At 42.2% G+C, this 18,806-nt stretch overlaps 1 protein-coding gene across 6 annotated transcripts in view; it reads left to right on the top strand.

Moving 5' to 3' along the window:
• Positions 1-390: 390 nt before the first annotated feature.
• The window catches only part of ARHGAP17 (Rho GTPase activating protein 17), a 69,783-nt gene continuing 51,367 nt past the window's right edge, over positions 391-18,806 (top strand). For 3 of the 6 annotated variants that reach the window (XM_026704004.2, XM_087912577.1, XM_087912578.1), the window contains exon 1: positions 669-862. In XM_026704004.2, the coding sequence (XP_026559789.1) occupies positions 810-862 (53 nt within the window). In that variant the 5' untranslated portion in view covers positions 669-809. Of the gene's footprint in view, positions 863-18,806 lie in introns of all 6 variants that reach the window. The other 3 variants (XM_087912579.1, XM_026704003.2, XM_026704006.2) reach the window with 2 other exon arrangements.

The raw sequence follows: 18,806 nt of genomic DNA, 5'->3' as shown, positions 1-18,806 counted from the left end.
CTAAATAAACACGCCATGGTTCACTGAAAAGGTCCCGTGCAACCTGCCTTTGCAGAACCAGCCTGTCTCCTCTCGCATCCGTTATTTGGATAACTATTAATTATTAATATAATATAATAATATAATTATTTGGTTGGTTAACTGGCTAAGGGGGGTCGGGGAGAAGAGACAGGTCAGGGAAGAACTTTCTCCACGTGACCCCCCCCCCCCTTTCCCCCGCCTAAGAAGCTACCCTATCTGCAATGCTGCAAGGGCGGCCGGCCCTCGGTCAGAAACAGTCGGACGATCAGATCTAGCTGGGCAGCCAATATCGTCCGCCATCTCGACCTGCTGGGCGGGTTTCCCGTTCACGAGTGCAGCAGTGCAACTCCCCCGCCCACGAGAAAAGCAGCCCCCGGGCCGTGGAAGGCCATGCTACTCCTCTCTCCCTTCCTAGCGCTAGAGCAGGGGTCTCCAATCTCGGCTACTTTAAGCAAAGCTGGCTGGGGAATTCTGGGAGTTGAAGTCCTCCAGGCTTAAAAGTTGGCCAAGGTTGGAGAGCTCGGCTCTAGACTCCAAAAGCGCCGGACGGGGCCTTTATACCCTCTGACACTCTATGGCCCTGACGGCATTTCCGGGCGCCGCCCTATGCTCCGGAGCAGGCAGGTAGGGCGGGGCTGTGACGCGCCGGCAGCCGGAAGTCGCGGCGCCTTCCGGTGGGGCCGTGAGGTGGAAGCCGGGTCTGGCGCTGCGGGCTACGCTGCCGAGGCGGGCCGGGTGTCGCGCGCGGGAATAGCGGGGGAAGCGACGCCGCCGCCGCCGCCGCCACCATGAAGAAGCAATTCAACCGCATGAAGCAGCTGGCCAACCAGACAGTGGGCAGGTGAGGGCGCCGGGGCTGCGAGGGCCGAGCCCGCCCGTCTCTCCCTCTGGGCTGGGTTGGGGGGGCGAAGGGGCCCCGGCTCTCACGCCAGGCCCAGGAGGAGGCTTCGTGCCTTCCCGCCGGGGCTCCAGGCGTTGCTGTGGGAAACCCAAGAAACTTGGGGCCCCGCGAGTTGGTCCCGGCGGTCCCAGCCGAGAAGTCGGTTCGTGGGCGCCCCTGCCCTGGTTCCACCCACTTGGGCGGCGGTGCCCGTGGGGAGCGAAGTGGGGCTTCGAACAGGCCAGGCTGGATGAAGAGGTGGTGGGGGTGGGGGGATAGTTGGTGTATCATGCGGACAGGTTGGAAGCAAGAGCAGTGAGGGAACATCCAGGAGAAGCGATCCTGTCTACCGGTGTGTACTTACTTTACCTGCCTTCCAATTGTGTGTCAACCAGGGGATGATGATTCTGGTAGAAAAGATCCTTTTTCGGTGCTTGTTCACTGGGGGGAAAAAGTCATGAGGGAAAGCAATTGCTCGGCTAAATTGTGTCCAAGGTCTTTTAAGGCTTCAAATGCACTTAAATGAAAGACACCAGGGCAGGGGTCCTCAAACTTGACAGCTTTAAGATTTGCAGACTTCAACTCCCAGAATTCCTCCTCCAGTCATGTTAGTTCAGGAATTCTGGGAGTTGAAGTCCAAAAGTCTTAAACCTGTCACGTTTGAAGACCCTTGCACTAGGGTATTGTATAAAGTTGACCTAATAGGAACATCTTGGGCTGTATAATGAGCCAGTAGTGGTTTTTCAAAGCATGTGCAAGGAGTTGAGGTAACAAGGGCTGGTGTATTGACAGTGGGGCAATTAAATGCATTCTATAATTAGTTGGTCTTTCATCAGAGCAGTTTGCCAAACAGGACTTCAAACCCACAGAAACCTGTGGTGGTGTATGTTATTGTCAAATATGTTATTTTTATTTCAGAAGACACTTGAGCTGGGTAATCTTATTTCCATTTTCAGTTTCCTGTAGCGCTGCAGAATGTTGTGTACTACCTCAGTCCAGTATTTCAGCCTGCTGAGTAGACAGGTTGTTAAATACAGAAATCTAAATTAGAGGAAGTGGGAAATGTGTGGACTCAGATTGTTTAAATGGAGAGAGCTAGATTGGTGCAGTGGTAAAGGCCTCCAGTGTAGAAACCAGGAGACTCCGTTCTGATTCTGCATTAGGCACAAAGTCAGCTGGATGACATTGGGGGTAGTCCCTCCTGCCTCTGGGTTAGAAAGGAGGCACCATGTCCAAAAATGTTGCAAAGAAAACTACAAGGACTTCTTCAGACAGTTGCCAAGTGTTGTGTCTGTATTGAAGGCCGACAGACTTAAATAGTGTGCCTATAACAGATAGCTCCTGGCTTAGTTTGAAAGAATCAGACCTGATTAGTACTTGCATGGGAGATAATCAGGAAACCAAGCCTTTAAATTAGATTGGAAACCTAAAGAAAGAGGAGAGTTTAGAGAGCTGGGCAGCATTTTAAACTTGACAAATAAGCAAAACAATGGCAATCTCTTTCTGTAACACTGCTGAGAAGATTGCATGTAAATCACCTGTTGAAAATAATAGACTTTCCACTGCACTAATTGTTTTTAGATAAGTCTTTCTTTTCCAACCAAGTTGAAGATAACATGTAAAGAATTTATATGACTCCCTAACTCAAACAATGGGACTCTGGGCTGCTTACAGAGGAAACAAACCAAGATAAAAGCAACAGAGCAGGAAAGGGAGATGGGGACAATAGTTCCAAAGGACAGGTGCCTCTATGGAAAAAGCACACCTTCCAGGTCCCAAGAGGTTTCAAGGAAGAGACCCAAAATTTGTCCACCATATATTGAAGCATAAAGGCAAGCAGATGGCCTTGGGGAGAAGCGATCCCATAAGTAACCTGATCCCGGGCCTAAATAGCTTATGAAGTGTACGCTGTACTGTATGAAATAATTTCAGTGCTGTGAGTTCCTATATAAATATTTACAATAGGTGTTCTAGTTAATCAAAGGTATTTCAACAGTAGCAGTCTAATTTGTAAAAAGCTATTAATGTAGCAGTTTAGAGAGTTTCCAAATAGTAAAATAGCTAGTACAGATAGTCCTTGACTTATAACAGTTCATTCAATGACCATTTGACCATTTTTTCAACAGCACTGAAAAAAAGCGACATGACTGTTTTCACACTAAATGACCACTGCAGCATCTCCATGGTCAGGTGATCAAAATTCAGACATTTGGCCACTGGTTCCTACTTACGACCGTTGCTGTGTCCCAAGATCATGTGATCCCCTTTTGCAACCTTCTGACAAGCAAGGTGGATGGGGAAACCAGATTCATATAACGACCGTGTTACTAACTTGACAATTGTAGTGATTCACTTAACGGTGGCAAGAAAGGTTGTAAAATGGGGCAAAATTCACTGAACAACTGCCTCACTTCGTAATAAAATGTTTCAGCTCAATTGTGGCCATAAGTCAAGGACTACCTGTAGCTCTGATAACAGGGCTGATACTGATAGCCCCGTTGAGGAGGGATGGAGGAGAAGCAGCAAAAGAGGGGGGACACTTCGATTCACACCACGGGGACGAATGGCTGCAGAAGCTCACGGAACAAAACTGACTATTTTGATTAAAGAAAAGAATATTTTTTGTGTGTTTGTTCCCATATGGAAACCGCTTTTGAACTTTGTGCCTGAAGTGGGAAAGAGTGAAACTTTGGTTTTGGTTTGACTGATTAGATTGGTTGATGCTTATAGAAATGGCTGGTTTATATTATTATGAAAAAAAAAAAAACACAAAAAGTTGTGCTTTGATGTTAATGCTTTAATTCTACTGCAACAGAGGAAGTTGGAAGTCAATGCTTTTTCTTTTTTCCCAACCCTTCCTCACCTCTCTTCCTGCCCCCCTTCCCCTCCCCCACTGCTTTCCTATTTACTTTTGTATTTTGTATCTTATTTTATTTTACAACTCAATAAAACGTTTGCTGATGAAGAATGATGGAGGAGGAACTTGAGGCGGGGAGCTCCTGTTCCAGACTTCAGTCTCTCAGTCACTTTCCAATAAGGGGAAAGGGTAATTTTACTGTCCGCCTCCAGCCACTTGTTTTTCTGTTTTACAAGTAACATTGTCTAAACCAGGGATCTCCAATCTTGGCAACTTTAAGACTTGTGGACTTCAATTCCCAGAATTGGCTGGCTGAGGAATTCTGAGAGTTGAAGTCCACAGATCTTAAAGGTGCCAAGGTTGGAGATCCCTGGTCTAAACTGAGAGCCTACCTTGAGAGCTTAAACATAAAATGAAATTTAAATTGAATGAATGTTGAAATCATACAAATGATACAGATACAGTATTCCATTTGAGTAAAAGAGGTGGAAATCTTGAATGAATGTAAGAACCAGAATGAAATATATATATATATATAACTTAACAAAGTAACCTTTGATTGCTAAAGTCTTATGTAATTAAGGTAGGGTTAGGGAACCTTTGCCTGCAGTCATAAAACCCTTCTGTTTTGACTTTAATTTATTGAAGGCATTTAGTAGAAGATATCACTTTGCATTCATTTGTATTAATGCATCTTGGCCAAGAGAATAGTGGGCGCTTGTATATTCTCATGGATTTGTAAGTAAGCATATTCAGGATTAAAAGAAGACTTACAAAAATTTATTTCAGCTTTAAATAAGAAATTGAGTTTTTATTAGCATCAGTTTAGTTGCTAAAACAGAAGCACTAACCATTCTCCCTTGCCCTCCCACCCGTTAGGAGAAAAATCTTCAAATAAACTAACTCTCAATGTGCCAAATTTGGGGAGCTTGGAATACCTTAGAATGACCTGAATAATTTAGTTTTAAGTGAAGCTTATTTCTACTTAGTTATTGTGCTGACAAGATCATCAAGAAAGCCCATTGTTTCCTCTCAAATTAAGCTGCTTGAAATAAGTTGACAATGATGTGTCCAACAGTATCTCTCCATACCATCTGTAATGACTTTGTTGCTGACAGGGTGTGGAAGAAGCGGGGTTCATAAAAATTTTGAACAAAATGAATGAGGGCAGACTGCAGGACAACTTTGCAGAACCTGTTTCACAGCTTCCATGGGTCCTACAAGAGGTCCTGGAAACTGGCAATGTCTTTCTTGCTACCACAGAAGATGAACGAGCACATCCAGACTGTAAATGGTGGGAAAAGGGAGCACTGGGCTTCCCATTTTACAGGAATGTTACAAGGGATGTGTTGCTGACCCCCTCCTGCTCTTCAACCCCATGCTTGGTTCTAGGAGGTTGGACTTCTGGTGACTTTGGTCTTGTGGTACTCTTGGTCAGTACCAGATAATGTACCTAATACACACAATTTGGTCAGAGATAAGTGAAGTGGCCCTGGTACGTAGAACCATATATTTATTATGTGGTGTAGACAGGATGCTCTATTTTTGTGTTTTGGGTCTTTTAGCAGCTGCAACTGTCTCTGTGTGAGAAGTGGATGAGTGGGATGATTCTCAGGAATAAGTTGGCTTTGACCCAGGAAAAAAACTCTCTTTGACTTTTGAGGTGTTGGTGTATGAGAACATGTGGGGGTCTCTAATTGTGAACTGCCCACTTTGCTCCCTAGAAGATCCCATTGTGACCATGTGATTTGTATTGTTGGACAGGTATTTACCATCCTTCCAACTACAGATTTCAAGATCTGTGGAGGACCGGCAGTTTTTGGCCTTCATTTGCTTTTTCCCAGATAATCCCTGGCTTGACTTGTTTTACCTCGTAGTAACTGGCTTTTGATCTCAAAACAAAGGGCACTGCTATTAATCTTTTGCTTTAGACCGGTCACTTCCTAGTCCCAGTGAGGCTTTCTGCTTCCAGACAGGTGACTCATTACATTGATCCACACTAGGCACTGTGTGGAAGTGGATGAATTCTGACGGGGCTGTGTGGATTTTCTCAGCAATCTGGTAGACCGTCCCATCGGGTTCTCGGTCAAATTTTGGAATTCAGAGGCAGCCAGAGACCACATGATTGCTCCTGAACAAGGTCCTGGAAGTTTTTCAATGAACTACATCACTCCACTTGCCCATGACCAAACTGTGTATAAATGCAGTTTTATTAAAACAATCTGGTACTGTCTGAGAGTACCTGAGACCAAAGTCACCAACAACTTACCTCAACACATCAACAGAAGGGAAACCAACAGAAAAAATGGCTGGTGTGCTAGTTGAGGAAGCCTAGTAGTGAATCTGACCGAATGGAATCTTCCACGTGTGCAAATATGGTAGCTGGGGGAGTTATGTGTCCCCTTTAGGACGGGGCATGTTGCGCCTCTGCCCCACAATCTGCATCAGTCTCCAGTTTGCTTACAGATTGGTTCAATGCATGGTGTCAGGCCTCCCAGACAGAAACAGAACCAGATTAAGGAATTCTACTTTATTGTAAGGCTACATTAACACAATCTTGCAAGCCTGAACTTCACTTTTAACCACCCGATCCTTAATTTCTTTCTCCAGCCTAAGTGACTGGAGGCTTCTGCCTCTTTCTTCTCCAATTGTTTCCTAGGCAGCATCTTTCCCTGTTTCTCCAAGATCAGGCACACAGTCCACCACAATGGAGTTGTTGTTTTATCTTTAAAGCCCTACCTGCCTTGAGGCCAGGTTATTTGAAGGACTCCTCTATGGTTACACATATCCATTCCGGCAGGAGTGGAATATTATAGCTCCCATTTGCTAAAAAAAAATCCATTTGATGGGATGACCCAGGAGAAAACCCTTTTCTGCTGGAGTAGTGTATCTAAGGAACATAATTTCCCTCTGAAGTGTATTAGCTTTGACTCTCTTGTCCTTCTGGAAATCCTTTAAAATGTATTTTTTTCAACAGCCTTGGGATGGTTGCATTGTCTGTGAGATTTTGGTGCATTCTCCCATGATCTTATGTATATTTTATTGTTTCAATTGTTATTTAAGATTTGTCTATTGTTCCTATACCTACTTTTATTTGATCGATAAAGTGCTGTTGTCAGCGTCATTTTCTGCAGAGAGAGCAAGCCTGTTCTGAGATGCTTAATGTCTCTGATTTGAGCTGCTTCAGGGGTGGATGGAGATGGTATTTCTCTGTAGCAGCCGCTTCACTTTGGAATCGTTTCCTTCCAAGGTTTAGTTAACACTTTAATACCATATAACAAACATGGAAAAATAATTTATTCCACAGAACTTTTGATTTATAATTGTCCCTACTGAGATTTTTGAAATTATGAGTATTACTATCTATTTGTTTTATTTATTAATGAGGGTTTTCCCCCCCAAAATGGCACCAGGAGTATGAGGAAGTTGGAGTGGTGTTCAGAGATGCTGCCCTATTAATAGCTGGATGTGAAATGGGGCTGAAGAGATCAGTTGGGATTGTTGCCGCTATAATTGCTTCCTTTCTGCATAACACCTGCCTACCTGAGCTCCACTACTCCAGGGTGGCAGCAGAGTTCCCCAGGGTGACTTCAGTCTGCCTCCTCTAGTAGAGTTGGAAGTGGCGCAGGTGTTCATGGCTACCCATGTCACTCATGGACCAGGCCAAGGACTTTGAGAGCATCACGCACAATGATGGTGAAAGTTTGGGCTTGGTCTTCCTGTCAGGACAGTGGCGACATGATCTGGAGTTGGGTAGACTATTATTAGGGTCAGATCACTTTCTGGTTGCCTTTTTTCAGGGCTGCTCGCTCTCACAGGGAGGTGGGATTTACTTGATTGTTGGTTGACAAAGGGGCTGAGGGAGAGGAAATAGATTGAGATGCTTAGAAGGAGTGAAGCCAGCTGAGCCCAAGGTCAGCCGCTGTTAAGGCCTCCCTTATGGTGATATCGGTTGCCGCTTTTCAGCCTTTATTGCATCTGGCAATAGGTATCCAACAGCCCTGTTCCAATTGACCTGGTTTCTCCTTGGAAAGGGAGCCAGAGACTCATTGGGAATACATTATGTATCTATTGGAGTAAGTTGCTTGGATTTGCTCCAGGATAGCAATAGCACTTAGACTTATACACTGTTTCATATTGTTTTACAGCCCTTTCTAAGCAGTTTACAGAGTCAGCATATTGCCCCAAATAATCTGGGTCTTCATTTTACCGACCTCAGAAGGATGAAAGGCTGAGTCAACCTTGAGCCGGCCAGGATCAAACTCCTGGAGCGAACAGTGTTGAGACTAGAAAAAGTGCAGAGAAGAGCAACCAGGATGATTAGGGGACTGGAACCTCAAACATACAATGAACGGTTGCAGGAACTGGGCTTGGCTAGTCTAGAGAAAAGAAGGACCACGGGAGACAGGATTGCAGTCTTCCAATATTTGAGGGGCTGCCACAGAGAGGAGGAAGGGGTCAAGCTACTGTATTTTCCAAGGCACCCGAAGGCCAGACAAGGAAGAATGGATGGAAGCTGAACAAGGAGAGATTCAACCTGGAAATGAGGAATTTTCTGAGAGTGAGAACAATCAATCCATGGAACAGAAGTTACATTCAGAAGTTGTGGGAGTTTCATCACTGGAGACTTTCAAGAAGAGATTGGATTGCCATTTGTCAGAAATGGTTTAGGATCTGCTGCTTGGGCGGGGGGTTGGACTGGATGACCTACAAGGTCCCTTCCAACTCTGTTAATCTAATCTAATCTAAACTGCATTCTAACCACTGCACCACCAGCCCAGGATGGACTCTGGCTTTGAAGTAGGTCTTATGGGGTTGACTAAAGCACAGTCTCACAGTGTTGCCTGAGATGAGGTTCATTCTGATAATCCCAAGGGGTTGGAGAGTATTCTAGGGCTATGAGTTCAGCCACTTCTTGTGTTACATCCACAAGTATTATTGTGGGCCATCTCTGAAGAACATGGCCCAGAATATTACACTACAAGCAATTATGGGTGTGCCTTGGTATGGGTGTGCCTTGGTACACCCATATTTTCCCATGCTTTGTAAGCTGCACTGGCTCCCAGTAGACTTGCAGGTACAATTCAAAATGCTAGTTGCCCTCTAAGAAAGCCCTTCATAGGCCCATCTCTCTCCAGCTATCTTTACCTGCCAAATCACGTCCAGCAGAAGAGGCAGTCCCAAATATTGTTTTAAAAGGTTAACTAGGAGGGTCCATGAAGCATGCCTGTGTGTGTGTGGCTGCCTTTGCCCTTTGCCCCCCACCCCATGTAACATTAAAGTGTCCCTAACCCTGCTGGTCTTTCAGAAAGCCCTTTTACTATTAAACTGGATTATGGGGGGTGGGGGTGGGGGTTTCTTCCCTTTGTTTTAGTGATATTTTTAACTGCATCCATTATCCAGAAGTGAGATAAGCACTTCTATAAATTGAATAAAATATTTTATTCTTACTTGTATCTGATTGTTTTTATACAAGAGTATGGGGACATCCCCGTTCTTCTCCCTCCCCTCCCCCCATTTTTTCTCTCTTTAAAGATCATTTTGTTAATTGTGTATCCTAAGAATGTAAACAAAAAATTAAATGTAAAAAAAGTAGGGCTGCAAAATGACAATATAGGCGTTTATAAAATTTAACTGCATCTTTTTGTAGGGGGGGAATCTCAAATGTATTATTGCAGCATTTAGCTAGTGAGAAAGGATAATAAACCAGGATTTCAGAAATACGTTGTAGTTTCTTGGGAGAGAGAAAGTTGTGCAGCGACACAGAGTTTAATGATGAAAAGAAGCTGATTCAGATGTTGGTAAAGGCATGGAGGATGTGACCGAGATTCTTCAGAATATTAGAAACTCTTTGTAGGAAGCTAAGAAGATGGGACCATTTGTATAACCAAGTATATGAGAGAGGAGGCTAAAGGGTGTTGGCTGCTGGTGTCCCTCAAGTTGGTAGCAGTGGAATCTGGAGCTCTCCTGTTTATCTAGACTTCAGTGGCCTGGATCAGTGTGGACTTCAACTCCCAGAATTCCCCATGCTGGCTTGGGAAATTGCCAAGGGTGAGAAATGCTGAGCCAGATTTTTCACTGACAGCAGCTCATTTGTTGTGACTTAAAAGCTGCACCCCCCCCAAGCTACCTGCACACAAACTTGGTTAACTTCAGTGGACTTAATCCTGAACAGACATAAATATCTCAGCTCTTGGAACAATTTCTGTTGATTTTTTGCAGTATGGTAACCCTGCCATACTCCTACAATACATTTGGTTTTGACTGAGACATGCTTAGAGAGTGAAAGCAAATCTTAGCTTACTGGGACCCTTTGCTTTGCTTTTATCTGTGATTTAAAAATTGATTGTACTACCCTGGAGATCTAAATAAATTAATTTAGTAAGAGTGGAGGTGTAATAAAACAAGATTTCTCTATATATGCAAATGGTATATAATTAGGATTTGGAATTAGAAAGCTCGATGGGTTCAACCCCATTTGTCTCTCTTTTTTTTGGGGTAAAAGTATAGACAGTCTAACTCAGAACCTGAAGTCACTGAGAAGTACTGAGATTGGCAAGATGTCTCTCTCTTCCATGCTGTTTTCCCAGATAAAATTGCCCCTCTGCTCCGCATATTTAAGTAAAAAATGCTGGGTGCTCAGCTGTTGGGCTTGCACTGGGAGTGCTGAATTCCCCCTAGCAAGAAAATTTATTGGGTGGCCTTGTGCTAATCACGCTCTTAGTGTAAGCTTTCTAGTTTAATACAGTTACTGAGATTAAAAGGGACCATGGGCACAAGTTTGAACACCTTGCATGAAAGTTTGGATATAAATGCAATCATTACAGAAAGTTTTGTGGACAATATTTTTCTTAAATGTATCCATGTATTCATAACTATGTTTTTACTTATACCTATTATCTTGTCAGCAATTGACAGACCAAATAAATAAATAACTCTTCTCCATTAGGAGAAAATGCAAACAAAAGGAAACAAAACCTTTCATCTTCATTGCTTACAGTAGCTGTTTCTTACAAATTTAAAGATTGCCGTGTCTGAATATTCAAGTTAGCTGGGCTGAAAAATGTTCCAGCAGATGTTTCAATCCCCGTGTATTTAGGTACCAAGATGAAGAGCTGGTCAGCGGAGTGTTTTATTTGAAGCTTTAAAGCACTTCAGATGCCAAGTTATCAGATTTGGCATGGTGTCAGCTATTTGACTAGTTTTCCTTCCCCATTTTGTGTGTGATCTGACAGTTCTATTTGTAATTTGACCAAGGCTTGATTTGGCTTGTAGGGCATTGTTTTTCAAAATTCATACCTGATAACGTAATGACAGATTTTAACTCTGGGCAAAATGCCTTGTTTTTGAGACCCTTCAAAGAACCCATGAAGAAAAAAAACCTGTTAAGCTTCTGTTTCTGCTTGGATTATTTCATTGCACTTCAATATCTTGTCATGTCTATTTTTCATGATCTTCCTCTTTCAAGATGAGATGCCATCATACAAGTTCTGAATTGGCTGTGACTTGTTTAAAGCTTCGCAGGGCAGGAGGAAATGGAAATGAAGCTGCACATTTCTAGCTTTGAATTTGCTCCTAGAAGAACATTTGAGTGGTAGGATTTGGTAGTCAGTTGATGCTAGAATCAGACTGCATAGGTGTTCATTCCCCTTTCTTAGCTGTTTGTGTGTGTGTAGCACAGAGAGATGAGGGCAGTCTGAATCTTACCTGGAAGAGGAGACCTTACTTAGGTTTTCTTCTGGCAATTGAGGGCTGAATAGTCACATTTGATTTCAGCTTTTGGGCTTTTTCTCATCTCATTTAGCTACATCAAAAGTTTGCCTGACTGCTGATTAATTCCATTGTTGCCTTCTCAATAATTTTTTTAAGTTAGCCATTTTGTTAGTTCCGATATATTTGAAGCAGCTATCAATTTAACAGCTAGTAAGTTCATGAATTTCATGGAGCCATATTGTGATTTTAACAGGTAGTGTGATCTTAGTCAAGTTCCGGTCCTTTGAATAAACAGTGCTTAAGTAAATCGTGATGGTTATAATGTACAAATTTGCTTCTGCATTTTAAATATTGGATTAGGGCTAGTTTATAGTGCATGATGATAATGAAAATATGCCCATAAATTCTAAGTATTGCTTTTGTATTTACATTGTACTGATATTCTGTAAGTAAAAAAAGGTAAAGGAATGCCTGCAGATTTTACTCAGCTAGTTGTTGCTGACTATAGGGAGCGCTGCTCATCTCTGTTTCAAGATCATTGAGCCAATGCTGTCGGAAGACATTTTCCAAGGTCATGTGGCCAGCATGACATCATGGAGCACTGTTATCTTCCCACCATAGTGGTGCTTATTTATCTCCTCGCATTTGTTTGCTTTCGAGCTGCTAGGTTGGCAGGTGCTGAGGTGAGGACGGGAGCTCACCCAGTCGAATGGCGCTTGGGTCTCGAACCTGCGCTGCCAGCTTTCCAGCTGACAAACCCGGCATCTTAACTACTGAGCCACCACGCCGCCCAATATTACGTAGACCTACTGTATAATTGGCTTTAATAAAGTGTTTGGGAATATCAAGGCCATTATTATTTAGAGGTACTGAGCAGCAGAAGTACTGTATGTGTTGATTAAGTCCTGGGGCTGAATATGTTCAGCAAATTCCATGCAAATTCTAATGCAGGTTTTGCCACAACCTTACCAGAGGCCACCTGGTTGATCCTTGCTAATTTTAACAGTTCAGTTTCTCCTACTACTACAAAGAGTGATGCGTGTGCTGCGTTCTCAGCCAAAGCCCAGAAAAAGCTCCATTTTATTTAAGTCACGGTTTTACCACAGATCCTGTTGCTGCCAAGGAACAAAATGATTTTTAAAAATCTAATTGTTGAAAACAATGAAAGGTAAATACTGATTCAGTATACCCAGTTATGCAATTTTACAGTAAAAGTGAAATTGTTTCCATAATCATGGAAAGTTTGAGAGGGTGGGAGTTTTTTACTGTTATTTTTGATTTACAAAATTTATGAAAATTTATATTCATCTACATATTCTAATTTTGCTAACATTTATTAATAATATTTAAATCTATTCCAGCCACCCACTCTCATGCACAGTTCTTGCAATAATGCAGTATACCATGTGCTTTTTTTAGCACAGTTATGTTTCAGGAGGCAAGCTGTTTAATAGGAATATTACTGTTTTCCTGGTGAATAATTTAATTTCTTAAAAACCACTTTCCCAAAATTCCTTATTATATGGTTATTGTCAGTGAAACGAATGTTCCTTTTATTCAGGACCTCCTTCTAGCACTTTGGAGAAATTACTAATAAAATTGGAGAATGTTCACAAGCCATAACCAATTTATTTAATAATCTAATTAAGGAACTTGCCCAGTAAAGACATGAAGCTGACAGGCCTGTAATTTCCTGGTCCTCATTCTTGAATATTGGGTGACATTTGTCTTCTCCAGTCTTCTAGGACCTCACCAGAGATTGTGAGAGTGATTTTGTCTATACAGGTAGTCCTCGACTTAAAACAGTTCATTTAGTGACCATTCAGTTACAGTGGCACTGAAAAAAGTGACATGACCATTTTTCTCACTTACGATCTTTGTAACATCCCCATGGTCACATGATCAAAATCCAGATGCTTGGCAACTGGTTCATACTTATGTCCGTTACAGTGTCCCGGAGTTGCGTGATCCCCTTTTGCGACCTTCTGACAAAATCACGGGGACAGCCAGATTCTCAGAGTCTTTTTTCAGCAGTTTGCCCTTGCCTCCTTCCTAAAGCTGAGGGGTGACTGGTCCAAGGTTTGGCTTGTGTTCAAGGTCTCCCGGTTTCTAGTCTAATGCTAAACTCATCTTTTTAATATGTTGTCCTGTTGGATAAGCAGCTGAACAAACAGAGTAAAATTGAAAAAAATTATAATTTGGAGAAGGAGCTAGGAATGAAAAAAAAATTGTGTATACTGGTGGGAAGATGTGGTATTTCCTTATGTATGAAATTTTATTAGGCCAATCAGTTACAACTTCTAATCTTTTTAATAAAAGAGTACTGTACAAAGATTCAGATGGGGGAATATAGCGAAGACAAATTAAAACTATCCAGAAAATAAAGATTAGGTTAGCACCCTTACTTATCAGCCTTCTAAAAGTTGGTAAAACATAGTATTCATGCTATTATATATAAATGTGTATATGAAATACTGTATAGCAACCAAATTATAATATAGAACTTCAATACAATTTGATCTCCCACTGCCATCGAAAACATTTCTGTTTTTATTAAATCTTTTTGTTAAAAAAATTAAAAGTTGTAATTTACTGCCCTATACAACTTCATATATAAGGCAGAGATCCCTTAGTGTCATTGTGTTATTTACAGTTGTCACATATCTTTTTAGCCTTTAAAGCAATTGAGCCAAGTAGCTGGAATGAAATTGTAAACAAAACAGTAATCTCAAAAGATGCCATTGATTGAGCTTACGTGATGCAGTAATTCATTGTTTGTTTGGTCAAAACTTGCTAACTAAACACAGGTGCCTGGATTTATACAGCACACATCTTGACATCCACCAGCTTAGAAACGTGATTGCTGAGGTATCTATTCTATTACATTTATTGGAGATTAATAAAGCAGAATATTAGTAGCTCAGGATTGAAATGAGAGTTCTTGGTGCTTTCTAAGCAAGCTCTGAGAGTACTCAGGATCCCTTACTGGAGTTTGTGGTAGACTTTTGTCTAAATACAGACAAGATTGAATAATCAGTTTAAGCCTGTTGTGTTTACTTACCCATCCAGGGATCCGTTGGGGTAATGGATTATGCTGATACTGACCTCTGAAATTGGTATTTACAGCTTTGCCTCCCACAGCAGTTTCATGCTGATGTAGGCAGATGGGGCAGGTGAACTCTTGGTATCACTGAGAAGTTTGTCTGTCATTAAGAGTTGCACAACCAAGTGATACTTAATTGAACCATCTGCCTTTCAGGATAGTGATTTCCCATGATTTTTGTTTGTTGAGCAAGCAAATAGGAAGACAGCCACTCGGCCAGAGGAATGGAATGGAATGGAATAGAATAGAATAGAATAGAATAGAATAGAATAGAATAGAATAGAATAGAATAGAATAGAATAGAATAGAATAGAATTCTTTATTGCCAAGTGTGTTTGGACACACAAGGAATTTGTCTTGGTGCAAATGCTCTCATTATACATAAAAGAAAAGATACATTCGTCAAGAATCATCAGGTACAACACTTCATAATAGTCACAAGGTACAATAAGCACTCAAATCATACTAGGAAACAGTCAATATAGATCGTATGGATACAAGCGACAAAGTTACAGTCATGCAGTCACAAGTGGGGGGGATGGGTGATAAGGAGTGATGAGAAGATTAATAGTAATAGTAATGCAGACTTTGTAAATAGTTGGACAGTGTTGAGGGAATTATTTGTTTAGCAGAGTGATGGCTTTCGGGGAAAAACTGTTCTTGTGTCTAATTGTTCTGGTGTGCCGTGCACTATAGCCTCGTTTTGAGGGAAGGAGTTGAAACCATTTATGTCCAGGATGTGAAGAGTCTGTAGGTATTTTCACAGCCCTCTTTTTGACTTGTGCAGTATACAGATCCTCCATGGAAGGCAGGTTGGTAGCAATTGTTTTTTCTGCAGTCCTAAATACCCTCTGAAGTCTGTGTCTGTCCTGTTGGGTTGCAGAACCAAACCAGACAGTGATAGAGGTGCAGATGACAGACTCAATAATCAGCAGCTCCTTTGGCAGTTTGAGCTATACATGCATCAAGATGCCCTGAAATGAATAACATCCGTTATCAAACTCTTTTCTGGGGATGCTGAAAATTACGTTCCATTTTTAAAAGGGGGATGAATCAAGCAGATGATCCCCCCCCCCATGTGAACCACACAAAAGTTGCTTGGCAATTTTAAGTCTTGTGGACTTCAACTCTCACATGCTTTGCCTCCCCTGGAGCTGCTGCTTGGTAGCTTTGCGCAGTGCAGCATGTCAGCCTCCTAACGCCATAAGTCCAGTGCTGCTTCCATTTGCCCAAAGCGGCCTCAGCTCAGCCAGAGCAAGTCGCCTCCTTTTGGATGAGGGATGCCAGATGATGATGGCTTAATCTGGCAGCAAGGGCCTGTTTCTCAGAGCATCTTGACTATGGGCCCACTTGAGGTTCCTCTTTGGATCTCAGCCCCTCTGCAAACCGTGGCTGTGAAACCAGTTATGACACATAACGCACCACTATGATAAAATGTAGAGGCAACAAGGCCAGCAGCCAGAAAGGCTCCCATTCAGGGGCTCACCCAGGGTGACAGGTCTTGCCCAAAGATGCTAAAGGAGGATGGGAAGGTCCTTTAAGATTAGTTTCCCTAGATGGGCCTGTTTTTGTAGGAGGGGTCTGTTTCCCCTGAACCATACAGGTAGTCCTCAACTTGCGACCATTTGTTTAGTGAATGTTTGAAGTTAACAGCATTAAAAAAAAGTGACTTAATGACCCCTTTTCACACTTATGAACATTGAAGCATCCTTATGGTCACATGATCAAAATTCAGATGCTTGGCCACTGGCAAGTACTTATGACAGTTGCACTGTTCCATTTGTGACTTTTCCAGCCGGCTTTTGACAAGCAAAAGTCAATGGGGGAAGCCAGAATCACTTAATAACTGCACGATTCACTTAACAACTGTGGCAAAAAAAAGGTTTAAAATGGGGCAGAACTGACTTAACAATTGCCTCGCTTAGCCACAGAAATTTTGGGCTCACTTGTGATTGTAAGTTGAGGACTACCTATAAACACTTTTCACATTACTGAGGAGCTGGTTGCAGTAATTAAGGTACTATTGTAAGGGAAATGCATTCTGCACCTATTATTTAAAAAATAAATGTTTGCTGCTTTCCAGAATAGTGATTGTTCAAGACCTTTGATTCTAGGTTCATTCATTCAATAGTCAGCCTGGACAGTCTAAGGCACAACCTCTGTTGTTTGGGAACTGGGAGTAGAGCATACAATTGCATGTGTTATTAGGTGCTCTGTGCTGCCATAAACCCTCCCTGACATGAAGCTGCTTGTTTTCCTCTCACATTCCATAACCCCGGAGCTAAGAGATTTCAATGAAATGACCTCTTCTGGAATTAAGGGATAAGACACAGCGAGAGAACACTAGGAAGGCACTCTAGCATGCTGGTAGAATCTGATTTACAACAATACCGAAGGCTTTCTGAGGCTTTTTTTTTAAGTTGTAAGTATGAGACAGAGATAAGAGAGGCCTTTGAAAACTACTTATGACCTCTGTTGCAAACCAAGCTGAGCTGAGATTTTTTTCAGAGATAGTACATACTACATTAGCTCAAACCTGCTCAAAAATAGGAAAAAGGAATGGCATCACCCACGAAAAGAAGCAGGAAAATTAAGCCTTCTGCAAGAAGTGCATTGGCAGCAGTTTGACTTTATAGCATTCAGTACAATCAAAGTAGGATGGATGGCTGTGAATTCTGGCAGAGTGGACTGACTAGTTATACTGAAAATTATTTCCAAAGGCATTCATTTGTACAACTAATAGTTTTGTAAGCCGTGCCCATTTATTTTCTTTGAGAGACAGATCTGATTCAGTGAACAGGGGAACTAACATAGAATTAAAATAATAGAGCTGGAAGTCTCCAGTCTACAACACAGTCCTTTCGACATTCCCAGGAAGGCTACACACCCATTTGCACCATTCAGGTGACCCTGGTGACACAGATAAACCTTCAGGTGGCCACAGTTACTCTCTAAAAAGAATGCAGATGTCCAGCTGTCTGGAAGGAGTATAAATCTTCCCATTCCCCACCATCCGGCCAGAGCTGAGGAAGCTTCTTGAGTGAGAAGAGAAACATTTTCAAAGAAAAAGCAAAGTCCAGTTGCCTCCTGAAAAAACACCTTTGGGAGAGCTGCAAGGGTCTTAAAGGTCTTCTAATCCAGCCTCCTACTCACGCAGGAGACACAATACCATTCCAGACAAGTGGCTGTCCATTCTCTTCTTCTGAAGGCAAGGGTTCCACTGGTTTATTGTTAATTGCCTTCCTTTGTGGATGTAGAGCTGGAGGCATATGTGGAACTTTATGAGACAGGACCCAGCTAAAGTGATGAGGAGTCAGAGTTGCCAAAGTTTTTAAAAGGATGTGCTTTGCAATCTCATGCCATTAGCACTTCCAGAGGAAGAAACCAGTCCTTGGGATAAAAGGGAGAAAGTGGAAAGCACCCGGTTCAAGGGTTGGTCTAGGACTGGGGAGAACGACGTTCAAGTCCATCTTCAACTTTTGCAAATCGTTAACTCTCTGTTTTGCTTACCTCACAAATTCCCATTTTGTTTGGGAAAACTGGTAGAAGGAATGCCGTTGAGGCCCCGTGAGCTCTGGGAGGGAAAGCATGCTGGGTGAGGAATTCTAGGAATTGAAGTCATCATTTCTTAAAGACGCCAGGTTTGAAAAACAGTGTTTTAACTAATAATAAATGAATATCTGTAACCCTGTTGTGCGGACAACGTGAAGGGGGATTTCCATGAAAGCTGCCTTGAATTCCTGGAGCACTTTCAATATAAATAAAATCAGATATATAAAGAAGGATGTATATGTTCCTTTTCTATCCATCATTTCTCATCTGTTTTAATCTTATTCATTTTTCGGCTTGCCTCCCACACTCCTCTCTTGGATCTTTGTCCCTATCAACATCTGTATCTTCACCATTCAGGCTGAATATTTTTCCCATCTCTATCCTCCTAAGCTGCCAGGTCTCCAGAATATCCCCCCCAAGCCCCTATGCCCCTTTCAAAAGTATCTTCCAGGTTATCCGATTCCATTTTTAAATCTCTTGGTTTATTTCATCAGTCATTATTATCTTTTTCGTCTCCCTCCCATCTTCTTGCTTTGTTTCCTGGTTTGTCCATTCTTCTGCCTTTTCTTCCATTCTTTCTGCCGTCTCCTCTCTTTCTCGGAGTCTTTGATCTTCATTCATCATCATCAGTTGTAGCATATTTTCTATTTTCCCGTGTACACCTTGCATTAGGCATAGGG

Source organism: Pseudonaja textilis, chromosome 14, assembly GCF_049901715.1.
Source record: "Pseudonaja textilis isolate UNSWEBS1 chromosome 14, rPseTex1.2, whole genome shotgun sequence".
In the NCBI taxonomy this organism is placed as follows: Eukaryota; Metazoa; Chordata; class Lepidosauria; order Squamata; family Elapidae; genus Pseudonaja; species Pseudonaja textilis.
Note: the sequence above shows the minus strand (reverse complement) of the source record. Positions and strands in the feature narration are given on the sequence as shown.